General features: G+C 38.3%; 1 protein-coding gene and 1 long non-coding RNA gene across 5 annotated transcripts in view; one reads left to right on the plus strand and one right to left on the minus strand.

The window, feature by feature from the left end:
* ROCK1 (Rho associated coiled-coil containing protein kinase 1) overlaps nt 1–8306 on the minus strand; it is a 162384-nt gene extending 154078 nt beyond the window's left edge. For 2 of the 4 annotated variants that reach the window (XM_060613397.2, XM_060613396.2), the window contains exon 1: nt 7394–8305. In XM_060613397.2, coding sequence (XP_060469380.1) covers nt 7394–7486 — 93 coding nt within the window. In that variant the 5' untranslated portion in view covers nt 7487–8305. Of the gene's footprint in view, nt 1–7393 lie in introns of all 4 variants that reach the window. The other 2 variants (XM_060613398.3, XM_060613399.2) reach the window with 2 other exon arrangements.
* Nucleotides 8307–8457: 151 nt separating this feature from the next.
* LOC144613840 (uncharacterized) overlaps nt 8458–22153 on the plus strand; it is a 37648-nt gene continuing 23952 nt past the window's right edge. Inside the window, exon 1 of the long non-coding RNA XR_013551270.2 lies at nt 8458–9915. This is a non-coding gene — a long non-coding RNA (uncharacterized LOC144613840). The remainder of the gene's footprint in view (nt 9916–22153) is intronic.

The raw sequence follows: 22153 nt of genomic DNA on the forward strand, positions 1-22153 counted from the left end.
TTTAACAAGTTCTCGAGCGAATCTGATACAGACAATCTACAGACACATATCTGAGAATTATACATGTAGACTACTTTACCACAAGTCTTTAAATATATCCCAAGCCTTAAAGGAAAGGTGTGATCATACCTCTTACCTCCCCTTTAAGCCTTACCCCACTCCTATCTGCTCAAAATTTACCCTTTCCCTGAGACTACCAGTTCTATGAAAGCAGGATCCCTGTTTGAACTCACCATGGTGTCCCCATCTGAGTGCCTAGTACACAGTACACCATATAAACATTTGCTGAATGAATGAATAACAGCAGAGAAAAGGGAAGACTTAAAACTCAGGAGCACTATTTCAAAATGAATTCCTCTGAGATAAAATGTCAATTTCTTTCCAAAAGTCGATATAGGAGCATGGAGTAAAGACTATAAAGTATGAGAATAACAGTAAAATAAAAATAAAATAAACATAAATAGGGGCGCCCGGGTGGCTTAGTCGGTGGACTGTCTGACTCTTGATTTTGGCTCAGGTCACGATCCCAGGGTCATGGGATCAAGACCTGCACTGGGCTCTACACTTTACATGGAGCCTGCTTAAGATTCTCTCTTTCTCTCCCTCTCTCTCTCTCTCTCCCCTTCTTTCTCTCTCTCTCTCCCTCCCTCCCTCCCTGCCACTCTCCCTCACTCGTCCTCTCAATAAATAAATAAACAAAATTTAAAAATAAACAAACATAGTAATAAAGAAGGGACACAGGTTAGCAAACCTTCTAAAATAAGACACAAATTTAAAAAAGTATAAGACAACTTCTCACTTCTCTGAGACATCAATTTTGAACATTAATTTGAACATCTAACACCCCACTAACTCTTTAGAAACTACAGTGAAAATGTACTTCTGTATTTCACAATCCCAAACAGGGAGGGCAGGTATATTAGAGAAATAAACTACATGTATACAATTTAATGGATATGCAAATAAGTAACTCAATTACCACCTTCTTTGTTCAAAAAGTACAAACCTCTATAAAGTTATGAACACAAGTCACAAATGCAAAAATAAAAAAGTGCCAAATATAACAATTAACACTTTAGGATGATCTTCTATGGCTATATAAAACTTGTTGCAAAAATAGCACTTACCAAAGATAATTACTATTCTTATATTTCTACCCTAACACCATTTAACTTTTAAATTCTATCTCTTAAATAATGAATCAATGACACAACTTTTTAAGGTTTTTATAGAAGTATAATAAACAAAGACTCAGAAGTTTTAGAGACACAGTGGGTATCAGCAACTATATGGCCCAACTCTTCATTCTACAAATGGGGAAACTGAAACCTAGATAAGAAAAAAGATTTACTTGGTCACACAGAGAATTAAGAGCAAAACAAGTTTATGACAATGCTCTGAATTTTCAGTCCAGAGGGTTTTTTTTCAATATAAAACATTTTCCATTGTGAAATGCAACACTATCTGTTCATCTTCTTGTACATACACGAGTGTGGTATCCATCAGCTATGCTCTATAGTTAAACTAAATGGATGTACCTCTTTTTCAGTGAGGATGGGAATGGGGAAGTAGAGCTACTTGACTATCTTCAGCGACAGAACTCCATGTGTATATTTCCTGACGTGGGGTTTTCTGTCATACGTGAAAACAATCTCTATAGTTTTTACCATATACACACAGTAACAAAACTTACAATTATGAACTAAAACTAAACTGAAAAGTTATGCAAAAACTAAAACTGAGAATTTACTCTTTGTTCATTACAAAAATTTTTTATGTGGTTCCTTCTTCTGGATTAAAAACATTTCTGACTCAAGAGATTAATGAATGGTCCAATTCATGTCTCAGCTGTTACTCTGAGCCACCTCTCTATACACCCACAGGGTTACTTGTAGTGCAAGAGGGCCTATTTACAGAGCACATACTGAAAGTATAACAGACACAGAAAGAGGACAAGATAAGAACTCAATCTCCATAAACTAGCTCCAAACTGCCTTTCTTATAAATATAAACCCTTGGCACAAAGTAGGTATGTTATAAGTCATGACTAAATGAATAAACAGTCTCCAAAGTCCCTCCCCATTCTACAGAATCCCATTTAAATATCTCCATTTTCAGTTACAACTGGTTTAGACACTTCAGTAAAGTACAGCTGGATTATGAATTTATGGGTATGGCTTGAGGTGCCAGCATTACTCTGTACTTACAGAAGACAATAAATATCAACTTCTAGCCTAAGCGCCGTAACATATAACAGGAATACTATAAATATGATGAAGTAGTTACCAATTCACAAATGCTTACTAAATGCCATATGCTCTGATAATTGTTTAGTCTGTATTATTTAACCCTTACAACAATCTAGTAGTATTATCCCCCTACTTTCCTAAAGATAAAATAACTCTGGAGGTAAAAATAATTCACCTAAAATCATCTAGCAAGTACATGGCAGAGCCTACATTTGAATCCAAGTTTAAGAGCCTACCCAAAGATTCGCTCAATGGTGTAATTTGTTTTTGGTTTTTTTTTTATTTCTTGCGACATATTAACATCAAAACAGTCTGGTCAAGGGGCACCTACATGGCTCAGTTGGTTAAGGGCCCAACGCGATCTTGGCTCAAATCATGATCTCACAGTTTGTGATGTGAGCCCCATGTCAGGCTCTGCACTGAAAATGCAGATCCTATTTGGGATTCTCTCTCCCCCCCTCTCTCTGCGCCCCTCCTCTTGAAATAAATAAATGAACTTTAAAAACAGTCTCGTCCAAACCAAGCAGATATGCAATTGACACTGATAACACCCATTAACTCATAAATTATGAACAGTGACATAGTGTTTTAGGCTCAAGGATTTAATGACCTCAGGTCTTTTTATTTCACTAATATAACCCCAAATGTGATCAATTCAACTGGTAGGATGCACAGAGAGATTAGAGAGCAATAATCTAGACTGTGGAACGCTAGCCAAAATCTGTTGAAATAATCCAACATGTGGCATAGGATTGTTTAAATTCAAAACAAAAATTCCAGGTGAGTGACAAAGACAGTAGTGATGTCAATGACCAATAAGTGTATGGAAGAAATTTTATTTTAGAATATAAGGAATTTTCATGACATCCAAGTATAGGTGCGTAGTGGACAGTCAGACACTGAGGATTTAAAACCAGAAAAAAAAAGACTGAAAAATAAAGACTTGGATCTCATGGGCATAGAGATGACAGTGGCTGAAGCTGTAAGAATGGATGAAATTCCAAGACAGTGAAGAAAATGATAAGCATTACAAGACCAAAGATTAAGACAGAAAAAGAAGTCAGCAATGAAAAGACAGGAAAGTAGTACTAGGTTAGGAAGCCAAAGAAAAGACAATTTAAAGAAAAACTCAAAAACGAACACCTGAAACTTTGTTTGCGTATGCCTCCCACATTCTGAAAAACTGACTAATGAAAAATGGTGGTAACAAGTATGTAGGAAGGGAACAGCAGTGTTAGAACTCAGTATGCACTGTTCAACTAATATTGGTTCCCTTCCCTCCATTCTACCCACTACTGCTGTACCTCCACCAGCAAACAAAAACTAGAAAAAATGGTTATGCTCTTAATTGCATCCGGAAGCAGTAAGCTAAACATGCTAAAGGCAAGATAGCTGTATTTTCAAGAAATGCATGTCACACTTCAAGACAAATATATACCTAACGCTCCCACCCAACTACCTTTGTTTTTCTTTTTTAATTTACAAACCATATCCATTTTCCCCCTTTGGAAATTTAGACTTAATAGAGGTACTCAAAAACATTAAGAAATTGTTAATAAGCCCTGGATAAAATAATTGTAAACTTAAAGAAAAAGCAGGAAAAAGGAAAACAGCTCGTGATAATCATTATAAACTCTAACATGGACAGTAAGAGAACCATTAAGATACTGGAAAGAATGTGACTTAGAGAAAACCAAGGTTGAGTGATTTGGATGCTCTAGAAAATAAGTGAATAGTTACCATAATATTATCTTAGGATCTGCAGACTATTTAAGCATTCATATTTGCAGTATGAAAAACAGACTTAATCTAGTTCTTAAATTATATGTGTTCAAGAAAAGGTTGGATAGCCACTTAACAGGGCATTTTCCAGCTACATTATTTTATAACTACTAATATTCATCATTAAGACCTCAACAAAAAAAGCTTTTTTGTAAGATGGTTTAAAAGAGATCTGCCAGCAAACTCTTTTGAAACCAAAAGTTTTGGGAACTTTGTGAAGAATGGACCTATTCAAGTAAGTGCAGAACAAACATAATTCAGTAACTTTATTTTTTGATATTACAAAAAAAAAAAAAAAAAAACCCTAGAACATGAGTGCCGCAAATGGCACACAATACATACTCAATAAATACCACTTAAATAAATCAACAAAGGCCAAAATAATAGAGAAAAGCAATTAGTTTAAAAGGGCTTTCCTCCCTACAATACAAGAGACATCCAAAGTCCAGACAGGGAAGAAGAGTTAAGAACAGACTCACTGAAAAAAGGTGAAGTTACCTGAGAAGTCATTCTGAATGGTAGAATGAATGAATGAATACTTAATGATAAACATAAAATACCATGCCAAAAAAAAAAAAAAAAAAAAAAAAAAAAATCAGGCTAGATACTACAAAACTGGAAAAAGGATCTGTCTCCAAAGAAAAATTCAATCTTTACCGACTTCAGATTAATACGGTAATAAAATTTCAGTAACTATCGATGAACAATTATGAAACCAAATAGAAAAAAGGGCCAAGATTGTAAGACTACAGGAGGGGAAAAAAATCTGTCCATTGACTATTTTCTTTTTCAAAATGTTATTTTACAAGTCTTGGGCTCCAAGATACCAGGCTGTCCTAAGTCTGAAAAGGCCTTGATTGCCTACTTTCTTGACTCTTCCTCTTTTTTCAACTTTCATCTTTTACCCTTAATCATTATATCAATTTCAACTTGCATCTCTGCACAAATGATTTCCAAATTGTTATCTTTAATTATGAGCTCAGTTTCCTATCTCCAATAGTCTTCAGATCATTTCTTTGTGGTTAGCCCACTATACTCTAAAACACAAGTCTGAAATTGAACTTATCTACTGCCTATTCTTCCCAAGAGATATCCAAACCCAACTTTGTTTTCACCAGTCTCCCTATAACCTACCTTCAAAATTTTTAGAATCCTCTACCTTCTCTAGCTCTGGTTCCCTCTTCTCTCCAACCCTGCTAATCAATCAAGTTCCATTAATTCTTCCTTTCCCATTTTAATTCCTCAATTTGGGGCTTCAATAATTTCTGTACTATTAATTTAAGAAGCCCCCCAATCTCAACCCATCTCCAGTCTTTTTTCACACACTGCATCCTGCATATAACTAACAGATTCATCTTCATTCATCCTGGAACAGTCTCATTTACAAATATTTTAATAGCCACAACATACTGAAGAAAATCTAAACTCTTGTAGCCTAGCAATAAAATCCTCCACACTCTAACCCCAATCTGTTATTTCCAACTTTATCTTCGGTTCCCCTAAACATCTCATAGCCAATTCATCCCCACCCTCTATTCATGTTATCCTCTACTCCCTCTCTGAATGCCCTCCACCTAAATCCTATCCACTCATCATAAAGCATACTCTGGCCCTCTCAACACACAGTGATTTCTTCCTTTCAATAACCAAGAGCTTGTATTACCTGTACCAATTATTTGAAATCCATCACACATTTTTTTCAAATTTTAAAGTGTTCTGTTTTGTTTCTGTATATGTATGTGAGTTTAGGTCTTGGTTTTCCTAAATAGATTGAATTTTCAAGTAAAGAATCCATGACCTCTACTTCTTTGTATCTTCCCACATTTCAATAAATCTGTGAGGTTCCCCTAAATGAAACTGAGGCAAGAGGCTATAAGACAACTTAACAACAACAAAAAAAGCTACTAAGCCCTCCCTATACTACTGTTTCATGGAATGAGACCAAAAAGCAAAATAGAATCAAAGATACATGGAAATTGGGTAAAATATTAAAAGAAAATTTGGACTTCTTAAAAGAGACAGATACTCCTAGTAGAAAGATGTGTTGTTCTAATTTCTTCCACTTCTCTCATTCAATAAAATGTTTTAAACTGTATTAAGTATCCACCATCCTGTTTCTCAATATGAAGAGCATCCATAACGTAGGTGAGACATTTCAAAAACATAAACCACAAGACTTTCATTTCACAGTCAAGGATGCTTAGAGTAATTCTGAAAACTTTGGGGAGAAACTTTCTTGTAAAACAGGACACGTTTAAAAATCTGCACAGGTATTTAGAGTAACTAAAATGCATGTTAATATTAAATGATCTACATAATTTTCCTGATTCATGAGATTTTTAAATATGATTTCTCTGAATGGCATTATTTTGTTCAGCTAATCTTAATCCCAAATATTGTACATATCTAACATTAATTCTCTGAGGAGGCTGTAAATAACTATCCATATAGATATACTCCCTGAAACTTTAGAGATTATGTGTTTTTGTTTGGACTAAAGTAGAATCATAAATAACTTTTAGTTGTTCAGCAAAGTAAAAGAAGAAATTCACTTGCAGAGTTTGCAACTATTAGTATCAGGGAAAATAGACAAAACTTAAAAACTCTACCTACAGATAACTATGTTATCAACTACTGAGAAATCTTTAAAATTTTGCCTTTTATTTCATAAAAACTTATTTAGAATGTTTTAAAAGTGACAGTGGTTAAGCACACCACCATCAAAAAAGGCAGTTATAATATCTGTGCGATACTTTTGTAATAAACAATACTGTAAAAGAGTTAATATTGTGATGACCTATCATCAGTTACCTTAGGTTTTTAGACTTAATAGTCCATCAAAAAGTTCCTCCAGATTCAAGTCACCTATGACATTTTGGCTCAAAAATCACTTCCTCAATATCGATTCTCCATTGTCACTTTCAAGTCTAAAAACTAAACCCTTAAGGAGCTAAATCGCTCTAAGTGGAAAGTAGTCTTTCCAGCATTACTGTCAAACCGATCAAAAAGATTAATACTACTAAGATCATCATTCAACAAACTATATACGCAATAACTGACGTGGTAACTTTTTATGTGATGCCTGAAATAGAGGTTTATAAGTATCTTTTGGATAATGATGAACTGAGTCAGACCTAAGAGTTCAGAGAGTAGTTAGCACAGAGCCAGTCCGATGATAAATAAGGACACGGGAGGAGATTTTAGTAGTGCTCCAAAGGCTCTTCAGGAAAAACGGCAGATTTTGATGTTTTCCAAGATTATGCACACCTGAAACTTTCTTTTGCAAATAACTAGACTGAATGCAAGAGGAAGGCAAATATATACAGAACCCCAGACAAGCAAAAGACAACAGTGCTACTCACCAGCAAACAATCCGAATTCACTTCCGATTTGGGATCCCGCAGCAGGTTGTCGATTTTTTCAAACCGAGTCTCAAAACTGTCCCCAGTCGACATGTTGCTGCTACTGTGACAATACCTTCGTACCAGCAGCACCAGCAGCGGAAAGCAATTTCAACCAACTTCCTCCAGCGGTGGGTTCGCAGCCGCGGGGCGGAGGAGCCGGAACCTCAGGGTCACCAGGTGCGCCCGGTTCCCTCTCCTTCCCCTCACTGAGGGGATCTCCGCTGTCCAGACCCCGGGCCGGGGGCAACGGCGACCCACAGCCGCTCCGACGCCCAAAGTCGCATCCCACCCGGCAGCCCCTCACGACAGCCGACAGCGCCGTCGCCACCAGCCTTGTCGCTCCGGCGAGGTGCTTCAGCTTAGCGGGCCCCAGCCGCCTTCGCCATGGAGGGTTCCCCGTCCCGAGATGGGTCGGAGGGGAGAGAGAAAGAGAAGCAGGGTGGAGACTCCTTTGGGCAGCAGGGGAGGGAGAAGAGGAAAGGCGAAAACGAAGGGCGGGTGCGGAGCTGTGCCAGCTGCCGCCGCCGCTTGGGCCACGGGCCCGGCCCGCTCCACTCTGAAGTGCTGTAGGCGGTCTAGCCCCGCATCCCCGGCTTTACTTGGCGCGGCCCCGACGCACCGTACCGACTCAGCCAAGAGGTGGTCCCCACGGGATAGCCTCACTCTCCCATTTTGTCCGTCGCTGCTGGGGCTGCTACCGCGGTGTCCGGCGGGGCAGGGCGAGGTCGGTGCCCGATGGAGACTTAGGAGAGGAAGGCTAGAGAGCTCGCGGTGAGGAAGACGAGAGTCGGGTCCCGGCGCTGCTTGATGGGGGAGATTCTGGGAGGGGCTGCGTCCCCTGCTCCGGAGAGGGCGAGTCGCGGTGGCGAATGCCTGGGGGGGTGGGGCGAGGGGGGCCGTGAGGGACTAATATGTCCGCCTTCCTGTTCAAACAAACGGAGACCGCCGGCGCGGAGTGCGCATGCGGGGCGCGGACGCTCGGAAGGAGAATCGGCTCGGCGCCGCGCGCGCGCGCGCGCGCGCACGCCGGCGTCTCCGCCGGGCCGGGCAGGGCCGGGCGGGGCGGAAGGAGGGGCGCGCCCGAGGCCTCTCAGGCGGGCTGGGAGGAGCGGACTGGGTGCGGCGGCCGGCCCCGCCTTCGCCCCGGCAGGCTCTGAGGAGCCCAGCAAAGCTTTGGACCGGTAGAGGAGGTCGGAGCCGGAGGAGGGTGAGCCGGCGGGGTTGCAGCGGAGCTCTTGCTGCCTTTGGTCGCGTCCTGGCAGCTGCCTCACTTCTGCTTCCTGTGGGCTGCAACAGCGGTCCGGGGCTTTCTGACAAGAAAGAAAGTGTGCTTGTTATTGTCATTTTGCAAATAGGCTCTTTTTTAAGGCAAGATGCCTTTTCGCCACCAGGCAGCAGCATTTGGGCACCAGCGGAGTAGTGTTGCCCGTATCGTCCCCGCCCTTCGTGAACACCATAAGGTTTAAACCGTGTGCGATTCCATGGGAAAATTACGAAGCAGTCCCATAAGCCGACTGTGTGTGTCAGGGGAGCACCAAAATATTAACTCTGGATGATATAGTTCAGAGAAGCCAAGTTCACTTTATTTTTTAAAAAATCTCATAGAAAAAAAATCAATGTTTTTAAGTTATTCATACTAACTTAAATTAGTATTTAATTTAATTTAATTAATTTATTTAATTAGTTAAATTAGTATAACTTAACTATTCATACTAGTTCTCCCACACCATTATCATTCCCATTGTATTTCTCTTTTGATGTGTGATCCTGCCTTTCAATTTCAAAGCGTTCAGTGAAATTTAAAATTGTGATTTTACCAGAACCCTTGTAGAATATGAAAATTATGGGCATTTCCTCTTAAATCAATTGCTTCATTGACTGTGGTGTGAGAGGGTACTTGTTACTCAATCTGCAAAGTAATGTTCTGCACTGCTGTCAGTGGGAAATGTACTTTAATTTATTTCTAATCTTTAGTTTTGCCCATAGGTCAAATTAAAGATTGCTAGAAATAGAAAATGTGGGTATTTTACCACACGCTGGTAAATACTACAGATGAACCTATTGTCTTTCTATATAAAAAAAACATTGTACAGCATCGGAACGGCCCACCAACTTTCTGCAGTGAGTCAGAGGTTAGGAAAATGTTACATTTTTTGAAAAATGTCTATTTTCACTTTATTACATACAAGAAATATTTAGATATAAAGCCATTGTACAAATCAAGATAGGAAGTAAGTCTTCACAAAAATCATAACAAAGGACAACTAAACAAAATTCAGGTATTTTATTAAATGCTTTTGCAGTGACTTCTTGGCTTCATCCAGTATTTTAAGCTGGTCATGTGAATTAAATTTATTTTTAAGCAGAGGGCTTAAAATAAATCTGGCAGTTGCCCTAAAATAAATTTCCTAAACTCTGCTTGTCCTTTTTTATTACCATTTTTAGGTATTCTTTGGAATTTTGTTGTTTCTCGGAGAACTGTGAGTATTATATTGCTTTCCATTGGACACATGAAAAAGTACGAGTAGCTAAGACAATACATAAGTGGCACTGATAAATATAAGTGGAATTTAAAACCAATCTCGCAAAGCTACTAGAAATATATGTGGGGCCTATATATTTTACTTCCCTATATGGTTAATCTGATTGTAACCCCTGACTAGCTGTCTTTTACCAGAAGATAGATGGATTCTGTATGTTTTTTTTAAAATATAAAAGTCCTCACCTATAACAGGGTGAAATCATATGACATTAAAGTTCCTTTCCAACTTTAAAATTCTATTGTGTAGGAGCACCTGGGTGGCTCAGTCAGTTAAGCCTCTGACTCTTGATCTCAGCTCAGGTCATGAGATCGAGCCTTGAGTCAGACTCTGTGCTGAGTGTGGAGGCTGCTTGGGATTCTCTCTCTCTCTCTGTCTCTCTCTCTCTCTCTGCCGCTCCCCAACCTCAGAATAAATAAATAAATATTTAAGTGAAATAAAACAAAATTCTATTGTGTAATTGTGGCTAATATGTTCAACAGCGTTGTGGATTTTTTTTTTTTTTAACGTTTATTTATTTTTGAGAGAGAGAGACTGAGCATGAGCAGGGGAGGGGCAGAGAGAGAGGGAGACACAGAATCTGAAGCAGCTCCAGGCTCTGAGCTGTCAGTGCAGAGCCCGAAGCAGGGCTCAAACCCACAAGCTGTCAGATCATGACCTGAGCCAAAGTTGGACACTTAACTGACTGAGCCACCCAAGTACCCTGCATTGTGGATATTTGAGGTGATCCTTAAAGTATATATTAAGAGGGGCACCTGGGTGGCTCAGTCAGTTGAGCATCCGACTTCGGCTCAGGTCATGATCTCACAGTCCGTGAGTTCGAGCCCCACATCGGGCTCTGTGCTGATAGCTCAGAGCCTGGAGCCTGCTTCAGATTCTGTGTCTCCCTCTCTCTCTGACCCTCCCCCGTTCATGCTCTGTCTCTCTCTGTCTCAAAAATAAATAAACATTAAAAAAAAAATTTTTTTTAAAAAGGTATATATTAAGATCCTAAGTGCAAATGCAAAATACTGATTTGTATATATAAGAATATAATATACATACTGAGCATTTCCATGTGCTAGGAGTTACTCTATGCATTTTTACATAGAATCTAATTAAAACTTCAAAAGAATTCTGCTATGATTATACCTACATCATAGATGGGGAAACTGAGGTGTAGAAAGATCTGTTACTTGCTCAAGATCATGACAGATCCAGATTGGAACAGAGGCAGTCAAATTCCAGAGTCCCCATTCTTAACAGCTGAGTATGCTAACACTATCCAATCCTAGTATAATAATAAGTATTTCACAACTGTATTATTTACATTAGCACAGATTTAAATGATTCTATGTAAATAAAATTTGCAGTATGATCATAGTTCCTAGGCAAAAATGTGAAATGATTTCAGCAAGGTTCAGAATAAAAAGGACCTTGACAATGTTCAATAACAGTGGCTTAACTATAGGTTTCTAAACACTGGGTCCAAGAACCAGTGGTACTTCTTGGTGGAGTTTTCCTGACCTGCATGCAACAAAATGAGAATAAAGACATATTATTATAATATGTTTTACAAAGTAAGCAGTTCTAATTTAAGACTGTCATTCAGTCTGAAATTCTTTACTATTTTTTTTTTTTAATTAAATCTCCTTTCCTTTAAGAAGCAAGAGTAATAGTAAATGGCACAGTTTTTAGTATTCTTACTTGGAAATTTAAACTTACAGAGTTAGCATCTCTATGGAAACACAAAAAGCTAGTTATATCTTAATTTTTCTGTTTTGGGAATTCAAACATCTGGAAACATTTAATTTAGACGAGACTCATGCTAGGACCCAATGAAGAGACTGTAGTGCTGAAACAATTTGTGGCATATTTGGGAGAAATCATGGAAAAATCAGAAAGGTTTGAGTGTAGACTTGTGAATAGTGAAAGGCAGTTAAGTTCAGCATTCTTTTGCCTTTGGTTATTTTGTAGGAAAGAGACTCAGTTTTATGTTTATGGAATTTCTTTCATAAGCATTGATGTGGTAGCTAGCTTCCAAAGATGGTCCCCAGTGAACCATGTCTCCCAGGATGCATGGCCTCCTGGAGTTACCTCCTACACTGAATCTGGGCTGGGGCCTTGTGAGCTGTTCTAACCAACAGAATGCAGCAAAAATGGCATTGTGCCAGGATCAGGCCCAACTTTGAGAGTCTGCCTGGCAACCAACAGTTTAGTGCTCTGGGATATCCAACTAAACTGAGCTCATCTTGGTGTGAGGAAACCCACGCTAACTAACCACATGAAGAAATCACATGGAGGGCAACAGGAATCCAGCAGACCCTGAAAACAGACTCCAGACTTATGACCCAAGTCAAGCCATTCCATCAGCCCCTAGCCATCTGAAAGGCCCAGATGACACCACATGTAACAGAAACAAGCTAATCCCTCCAACCACTGCCCACACAGTAGAATCATGAAGAAATAATAAAATGATTGCTAATTTCAGCCGTTAAGTTTTGGGGCTGTTTGTCAGCAATAAATAACCCAAACAGTTGGGTTTCAGGCAAAGAATCATTCATAGATATGTATATAGATATGTATTTGGAGTACCTTTCATACTTTTTGTATTTCCCACGATACAAGGAAGCTGTCCACAATGAAGTATTGTAAAAGAATGACAATTAACGCATGTTTACTGTTTTCAACAAAACCTTTATTCAAAAGAAATGTAGGGGCACCTGGGTGGCTCAGTTGGTTATGTCCAACTTTGGCTCAGGTCATGATCTTGCAGTTCGTGAGTCCAAGCCCCACATCAGGCTGTCTGCTGTCAGCGCAGAGCCCATTTGGATCCACTCTCTCCCTCTCTCTCTGCCTCTCCCCCGCCTCTCAAAAATAACTAAACGTTAAAAAAAAAAAAAAAGAAAGAAATATAAAGTCTTTTTAAACAAATTAATGAATGCTTCTGGATTTTAAAAAGTATTATGAAGTTATATTCCCATATAAATACATTTTTACATGTATTTTTATATTTTCTCAATTTAGTGCGTAATGTCTTATGCTGTCTAAAAAATGTACTAATAATCAGGTACATAGTGTAAATTGCATATCAATTATAATTCAGTACCGCAAATTGCAAGTAATTTCAAAAATGCATACCACAAATGTGTTAAGAATGTGATGTGGCTAAGTTCCTATAGAAACTTTAGCTAAAATTTCCAAACAAGTTTGATACTTACTATATTTAATACAACTTTCCAAAATAGCATTAAAATTTTCTTTAATGTAAAACGATTTCACTTGATTCTGAACTACTTTAATAAACAGAAAGTTGTAAAAATTTAGGTTCAGTTTTAAGAACTTGGTTTTATATGCTTAATATTTACCCCAAAGTAGTTTATATGTCCATATTTCTCTACATCTGAGAAGTGAATCAGGAAGAATATGTTCCTTTGCCTAAGGGTACTCTTTATGAGATCAGTCAAACTATTCTTTTCTTTCCACAGGACATTCAGGCTTGGGAGTCAGTGTAGTTTGACATTTTTAAATCCACTACAGCCTTGGTGCAGCCTAGGCAGAGTTGGGAATTCCAGTGTCTATCGAGATAAAAGCAAGGAAAAGTGTAGGGCCAGCCGTGAGCACAGAGTGCCTTAAGGGCTTCTCCTGACTCACCCTGAATGCCTTCCTCCAACATCTGTTTTTTATTTCCTAGAAGCTCTGTTCCATTCAACTGCAAATATACTTGCATTGACCCTAGAAACAGAATGCAGAAATAGAAAGAAACAGATTTCTGTAAAACAATTACTTTCCTGCTCTGCGTCATTGCCATCTTGGGGACCCTACTGATACCATACTCACAAGCTCAAGCATGCAAATAACTGATAGTACAATTTTTTCCAAGGACGGGGACTGTTACGTTTGTGGAACCCCTGAGATGTGGGTGCATGACCACAGTAAGAGAGGGAAGCTTAGATCAAGGAGATAATAACGGATACATACAGATGGTCACATACTCTTTCTCATTTTTTGCAACAGCCTCCCATCCAAATTTCACCCTCCTACCCAGCACCACTCCACTGAGTCCTTAGACTTAAGTGTGCTTTCTGACCCACTGCCTTTTAGGTTCTTATATCTCCCTCTTTGTTGCCCTTAAATTGGAGAATTGCCTTTTTTGGCATCAATAGGCTCATCATCCCATATTTACTTCCCTTTTTTATTTGTCACAATTTTTATCACTCCTCTTCAGTCTCAACTTTGACTTCCATACCAAACACCTAGAAAGAGAAAAATGTCTTTCTGACATTTCACTATTTTTATCTCTCTTCCATCATTTCAAGCCCTCCTGAAATATAACATTTTCCCTAAAATCTCTGTAACTGGAATAGAGGCATTGATTCCTCATACCCACCCATCAACATATAAATATTACCCATATATACTCTATATATGCCCTTTACCCCCCACCCCTTCTTTTGCAGACAGTATAAATATTCTGCTAGTTGAATTTATACATTTGTTTTGGTTTATGTGCTCTTGTCATTGCTGCTTTATTCATTCCCTAGGGCATAGGCTAGGACTTTAAAAGCAACAATCATACTTTTCATTATAAAAATAGTACATACTTATTTTTAAAATTTTGGAAAATATGAAAATATAAAATAGAACAAAAGAATTGAGAAACTCTGAGGAACCAATGATACTCTCTAGTCTTTCCAAGCCAAAATGGTTCTCATCTCTGCTTCTTGTCGGTCTATTTTATTCTTTTTCCTCTGTCCATGAACTGATTTTTTCTACTTCTCCCGGTACCTAAGCCAAATATAGCAACTTCAGCATCATACACATACAGTGAATTTAAGTACTTACAGGGGTCAAGAAGGAGTTCTTATTCCAATCCATATTCTGTAAATTTTACATAATTATTTTTTGGATAGTTAATACTTGCATATGACATATAAATCCAAAAGATACAACATGGTACATAATGAAAAGTAATTCTTCCTCCCACCTCTGTCCAGAAGCCACTAGTTCCTTAACACAAAAGGGAACAGCTGTGCAGTTTCTTGTATTCTTTCCATAGGTGCACAATCATATTTGTTATATAGACTTTTCTCTGTCTCGCTTCCCACCCGTCCCCCCCACTGCCGCCCCATCTTGACAATGTGCCTTAGATTTTGTTCTGTATCAGTAAATATAAAACTCATTCTTTTTAACTGCTGTAGAGTACTTCACTTGTTACATGCACAACAATTTATTTAACTAGTACCTTACTAATAGACATTTAAGTTGGTACCAGTCTTTTGCTATTACAAACAATGCTGCAATTAATACTTTCATGCACGAGTCCCTCCTATTTATTTTGATTCTTCTTTCAGTTATATGGTCTCTACAATATTTTTTAAAAAGAAAGTCTCATAGGTACCATGGCTTTCATTCATTTTTTCTTTTTTAAATTCCTACTTAGTCATGGTCTTTGCTTCCTATATTTTTCTATATAATCTTGAACTTATTTTTCCTTTTGCTTCTGCAGTGATTTGGATTTTGGAATAAAGATTTCTTATTTTTAGTCTACTAATAGTTATCTTTAAACATAATGCTGAGTATGCATTTTTATGATTACAAATTTTAAGAATAAAACTAACTTTTGAGAACTTCCTATTTGCACAGGAAACTTGGCACATTTTCTGCCCAACTTTATCTTTCCGCCTTCTTTTCTGAAAATACTACAATCCTTTTTTTCAAGTTTGACAATATTATCTTCAGGTTTGTAACTACATTATAACAATTTGATTTATTTCTGTATGTTTGACTTCTATATTTGTTTCCAGTCCTTGTAGAGAATCTGTTTTCTTGCATTTTAATTTTTACTCATTTTTGAGTGGTCTAAAGTAAAACCTTAAATAATTTTAAAATGAAGAATACTTAGGTGAGATCTAGCATTTCTCTAACAATGTCTGTTGTTCCTCACACATCAGTGAAAACATGGATAGGCAGTTTTTTGGGTCCACAAATTTTTGCCTTAAAAATTAATTAGATTTACTCTTTTAGACTTTTTTAGACTTAGTGCTACTGAGGAAATTAGAAGACCAACCTGTGTCTTGCTGCTCTACTGGCAGCATTTTCTTACTTAGCTCTTGTAGGATTCCTGAAATTCAAAACCTTCACTGGGATAATTCTAGAGGTGGATCTCTTGTCATAATTTTATTTTTCCCGAAAACGAGAACACCTTAAAAGACTCAGGTCTTTCTTTACCTGAGTAAAGTAAAATTTTTGTCTAAGTTTACTGCACATGCTCCGTTTCTTATTTTCTTCTTTTGGAACAACTCTTGGTAATTAGGATCTCATCTTTGTCCTCACCTCTATTTCTTTGGTCTTCTACATTCTGGGAAAGCTTCTCGAGTTTTTATTCTGAAACACTGATTTGATTTTCTGCACCAAGAAGTCGGCTATATACTGATTCCAGAATGGATTCTATTTGAGTTACTGCATTTCTAAATTTTGGGTTCCTTGAAGCCTTGTCTAGTTTGTTTTCTTCTCACCCTAATCTGTTTTTATTTCAATTTGGCCTGCTCTATTTTTTAATAGCCTGTATTTCATAGACACAGATTTTTTTAAGACATAACTTATATCTAGTATAATGGACAAACATTGTGTGTACAACTCAATAGAGTTTACATAAAATGCACTCATGTGAACAATACTCAAATCAACTATAGAATACTTTCAACACTCCCAACTGTTTCCTCATTCGCCCTATCCATAAATCCCTCACCAAGGTTAATTAATATTCTGATTTCGATCACCATAGACTAATTCTATTACCATTGGGTTAGGTTATGTGTTGGGGCACCTGGGTGGCTCGATCAGTTAAGCAACTGACTTAATTTCAGCTCAGGTCATGATCTCATGATTTGTGGGATTGAGCCCCACATCAGGCTCTGCACTGAAAGCATGGAGCCTACTTGGGATTCTCTCTCTCTCTCTCTCTCTCTCTCTCTCTCTCTCTTTTTCTGTCCCTCCCCCACTCATGCTCTCTCTCTTAAAATAAATAGATAAAACTTATAAAAAAAGGATTAGGTTACATGTTTTAGAATTTCACAGGAATGGAATCATATAGTACATACTTTTTTGTGACTGACTTCTTTAGTTTTATACATTTTGTGACATTTTTTATTGTAGTAAAATATATATAACATAAAATTTCACATTTTAATCTTAAAAATTTTTTTAAATGTTTGTTTATTTTAAGAGAGAGAGAGCAGGGGAGGGGCAGACAGAGAGGAGAAGAGAGAAAATCCCAAGCCCAGATGTGAGGCTCAATCCCACAAACTGAGAGATCATGACCTGAGCCAAAATTAAGAGTTGGACGCTTAACTGACTGAGCCACCCAGGCACCCCCCATTTTAACCATTTTTAGGTGTACAGTAAAATGATATTAAGTATACTCACATTGTTGTGCAACCATCCATCCATCTCCAGAACTTTCCATCTTTTCAAATTGAAATTCTATATCCATTAAACAACCACTTCCCATTCCCTCATCCTCTGAGCCCCTGGAAACCATTATTCTATATTTTGTCTCTGTGAATTTAACTATTCTAGGTACCTCATACAAGTGGAATCATGTAACATCAGTTCTTTTGTGTCTGACTTATTTCACTTCACATAATGTCTTCATCTATATTGTACCGTATGTAAGAATGTCATTCCTTTTTAAGGCTAAATAATATTTCATTATACATATATACTCATATACATATATATTCATTTTGTTTATCTATTCATTCTCAATGGACATGTTTTTTTTTTAAAGCCTTCTAATATTTTTTCTTGTTCCTGTAGTATATCAGTAGTAGATGAAGATGAAAACTTTTTAAAAACTCTTAGATTATTTCTCTTGTCTTGTACGCAAAAATGTATTCCATTGGGGGGGTGCCAGGGTGGCTCAGTTGGTTAAGCGTCCGACTTCGGCTCAGGTCATGATCTCGCAGTCCATGAGTTCGAGCCCTGTGTCAGGCTCTGTGCTGACAGCTCAGAGCCTGGAGCCTGTTTCAGATTCTGTATCTCACTCTTTCTCTCTCCTTCCCCGCTCATGCTCTGTCTCTCTCTTCTCAAAAATAAATAAACGTTAAAAAAAAATTTTTTTTTAATGTATTCCATAGGTCCCACTCCTTTCACAATTTTCTCAACTTGGAGGTGGGAAAAAAATATCTAGGCCCAGAGTTTGAAAAAAGATAAGGTGAGGAGTTTTGCTGTTTACTTCCCTCATCTAACTTAGGTACTGATTGACTCTCCTTCTCTAATAGTCTGTGATTCGATATGCACCGGCCTATTCCAGTTTTTATTGCTTAACAGGCATTTATCTTGTGTGTTTCCTCTGAAATGAGATAGAATCACTTCCTGATTCTCTATTAGAAAGAGGATGTTTAACATAGAGAATTTAACTGTATTGACTCCTCTTTAATGACATTGAGTGGTGCATGACAACTTTACCCCTCCCTGAGTTTTCACTACTTTTAGTGTTCCTCTACCTGACCTGAAATTCTTTACTTTTGAGAGTATTAAATATACCAAGATATCCATTCTCTTTATCCTAGCTTTACTATGTGCTAGGGATTATAGAAACTGAATTAATTAAGAGAGACACTTATGAAAGGAAGGGACTCTGTTCAGAAGTCTGTTTCCACACAGTGAAGGCCATGGCTGCCTATCTTTCTCATTAGTGAAGCTCTGTGTTCCCAAACTATGGGCAGTAGTGAGGGAAATCATGGGGAAGTATGACACAGAATTCTTTCTACCTATTTTCTGGCTGTGCTTTCCTTCAAAAGATGCTGTGTGCCTGAGATATCAATTCTGTTTCTTAATTTGGCACTATTGAAAATTTAATAATAGGAATATTTCCAGAAATGTCTTTTATGATTGACTTTTAGTCTTTGGGAGTTTGTTGTGCATTTTCATCTTTCTACTTAGTGAATATTTAATAGAAAGTTGGGAGAAGAACTATTAAATGCTATTATTACTCAGCCATTTTTCTAACCCTGAGGTGTGGGTCCATGATTGTTTGACTTACTTTATATAACCTGGGTATTATAAGACACCCAGGGAAGAGTATCTTCCCCTACTGGCCTGATACCTTAAATGCAAGTATTAAAACAATTTGTGTTAAGTATTTGCCATTCTCAAGATTCTCATGAAACACAAATATTCTCCAAAGGGATAAAATAGGTCAGTATCATCTTGGTTTGATAACTTTAAGTTGTCAACCAAAGCTAGTTTGCTATGGCAGTGTGGGAGAAAAGCACAAAAGCTAATGACAACTAAAGTATTTTCTAGGATTCAGACCACAACTTTAAATTAGGGAAGCAGAAACACTTTACCATGGAGCCCTCCCTAGTGCCCCAGGCAATCCCTGACAAGTCCTCAGTACTTCCTATCTAGAGGAGCATCAGAGAAGAGTTGGAAAGCACCATTACCTATGGCCAACTGCTAATCAGTCCCAGGATCTTTACCACAAACTGGTGGCTTTCTATGATTCTTTTTTTGCTTTTTACCAATGTAAATCTTAGTTGTTATGACATGTTATGACACAGTCTAATATGAAAAACAGATAAAAGTGTACTGCTTTAATTGAAGCAAGGAGTGGTTTCAGAGAGTATACCCTCTCCCTACTACTTTGGCCTTGAACAGGCTCTATGGAATGCCTAAAGCTCTGAATAGCACAATTTCTAAATCACTATCCTAGACATCACTAAAGGATGTTTGTGCAAACTACCCACTGAAGAAGAGTATGAGAAAGGGCATCAAGATGTCTCAGCATAACTAGAATGCTTGAATTCTGATTTGGTCAGTTATTTTAAGAATATACTTGATTGGTGTTGTCTATACTTAGCACCCTTACCCTCTTCCTACCCCAGGCAACTAGTGAGGGAGTTCCATTGGGCTGTGTGATCTCCAAGACCTTACTCTTCCATTATGGAACATCCTAAAGAAATGTATTTCTTACATCTACTCTCAAAATATGGCTTCCAATTCTGACCAAATGAGACTGCACCCACTGTGGCCTATCTCTCTGATTACAACTAAAAAGCTCTGGACAAAATACACAAAAACAATGACCTGAGGACTCTTTTAAAACAAAATCTTTTTTTTAATGTTTATTATATTTTTGAAGGAGAGACAGACAGAGTGTGAGTGGGGGAGGGGCACAGAGAGAGGGAGACACAGAATCGGAAGCAGGCTCCAGGCTCTGAGCTGTCAGCACAGAGCCCGACGCGGGGCTCAAACCCACGAACTATGAGATCATGATCTGAGCCGAAGTCGGACGTTCAACCAACTGAGCCACCCAGGTGCCCCATGAGGACTCTTAAACATAAATGGAAATCAGGCAGATTGTGAAGTGGAGTCAAAACTTGAGAAGCAACACATTTGAAAATGAGTTTTCTGTTCCCTCCCCACCTTTTGTTTCTTTTGTCTTTTCAAAAATTTTTTTACTATTAATTTATTTTTGAGAGAGAGAAAGACAGAGAGCAGGGGAGGGGCAGAGAGTGGGACACAGAATCTGAAGCAGGCTCCAGGATCTGAGCTGTCAGCACAGAGCCCAATGTGGGGCTCAAACTCATAGACCTCGAGATCATGACCTGAGCCAAAGTCGAAGGCTTAACCAACTGAGCCACCCATGTGCCCCTTCCCCCCACCCTTTTTCCAGTGGCTTTGTCCCAAGGGTGGGCCCCATGTGCAGAAATGCTCAGCAGCCGTGATATAAGCAGTTAAACCTCTAAAAAGAAATCTCTCCTTTCTGCACAAAAGAACTGGGAAAAGGGGTCTCTGTGGGGGCAGAAAGCATAGGAGGAAACCTGGAAAGAGGTGAAGAGGATGCCTTAATACTGTGTAAAAAACTATACTGGATTCTAGTTTATTCTTGAGCTGCATTTGCATAGGACAGACCCAAAGCTGCATAGCAAAAGCTTTGAGAATTGAACTAAGAATTAAACCACCAACCAGAGATCAAAGAGAAATAAAGGGAGTCCACCAACACTGAACATCTGCACAGTCATTTCGGGCTGCTGTATGTCTTTATTACCGCAAGGGCACGTAGGGATGAGGCCCAGTGACCCTGCAATGATTTATAGACCGATCTCCTCTCTCGACAAGGACAACAATGGAGGTGATCAGGTAGAGGATGGCTGCAATGAGGGCTCGGGAGAAATTAGTCCAAGGCCAGTGAATGAACTGTATCTTGGTGTGTAGATCACATATGTAAATGACAAAGAATATCTCAGCACAGACCATCTCAACCACCAACAGAGAAGAGTATCCTGGCGTTGAGATACTGAACCAGATTAGAATCACCTGGCACAATATAATCTCAGCAAACAGTAGAATTCCCTTTCTAGTGCACAAGAAGTTGGTGCAGGCAGCCCAGCAGCCATGGGCTGAGAGACGCTCAGACTCCAGCATGGGGAAGTCTGGAGTTCCTGGGGGCATGAAGGATCTGCATTCTTGATGGAGATTTCTGAGCAAGACGTTGCACACCCAGTCGTTTTGCCTGCTGTCTAGAAAGTGATTTTAAAAACTTATAGTCTGAAGCTAACTGGATTGACCACTTGCTAAAACATTGATGATTATGATGATGATGATGATGATGATGATGATATCCCTTAGAGTATTTTAACAGTATTCATATCTACACAATTTAATATTTAAAAAGTTCAGAATACATTCCAAAATTACCTGATAAGCAAAGAACTAAGAAATGTGACCAATTCTTCAGGGAAAGACAATGAACAGGTGCAAACCCTAAGATGACACAGATGCTGAAATTATAACACAAAGACTTTAAAACAAGAGATACTAAAATAAGCTCCGTGAAGTAAAGGTAAACACACATTAAATAAAATTTTTGAAAGGTAAAGTTCTCAGCAAAAAAAATTAAATTACAAAAAAAGAACAAAACAGTTTTAAAACATACAATCTTTGAAATTTAAATTTTACTGGTTGAGCTCAAAAGCAGAAGGAAGATGACAGAGAAAAGAGTGGACTTAAAGATAGTTCTGAAGAACAAAGAGAAAAAAGTGGAATTGAATTTCAGGGAGTCATGGGACTTTTGATAAAGTCTCACATTTGTATCTGTCTCTGTATGACTTATTTCACTTAGCATAACGCTCTCCCATTCCATCCACTTTGCTACAAAAGGCCATATTTCATTCTTTCTCATTGCCAA

This window comes from Panthera onca, chromosome D3 (assembly GCF_046562875.1).
Source record: "Panthera onca isolate mPanOnc1 chromosome D3, mPanOnc1 haplotype 2, whole genome shotgun sequence".
Classification (NCBI taxonomy): Eukaryota; Metazoa; Chordata; class Mammalia; order Carnivora; family Felidae; genus Panthera; species Panthera onca.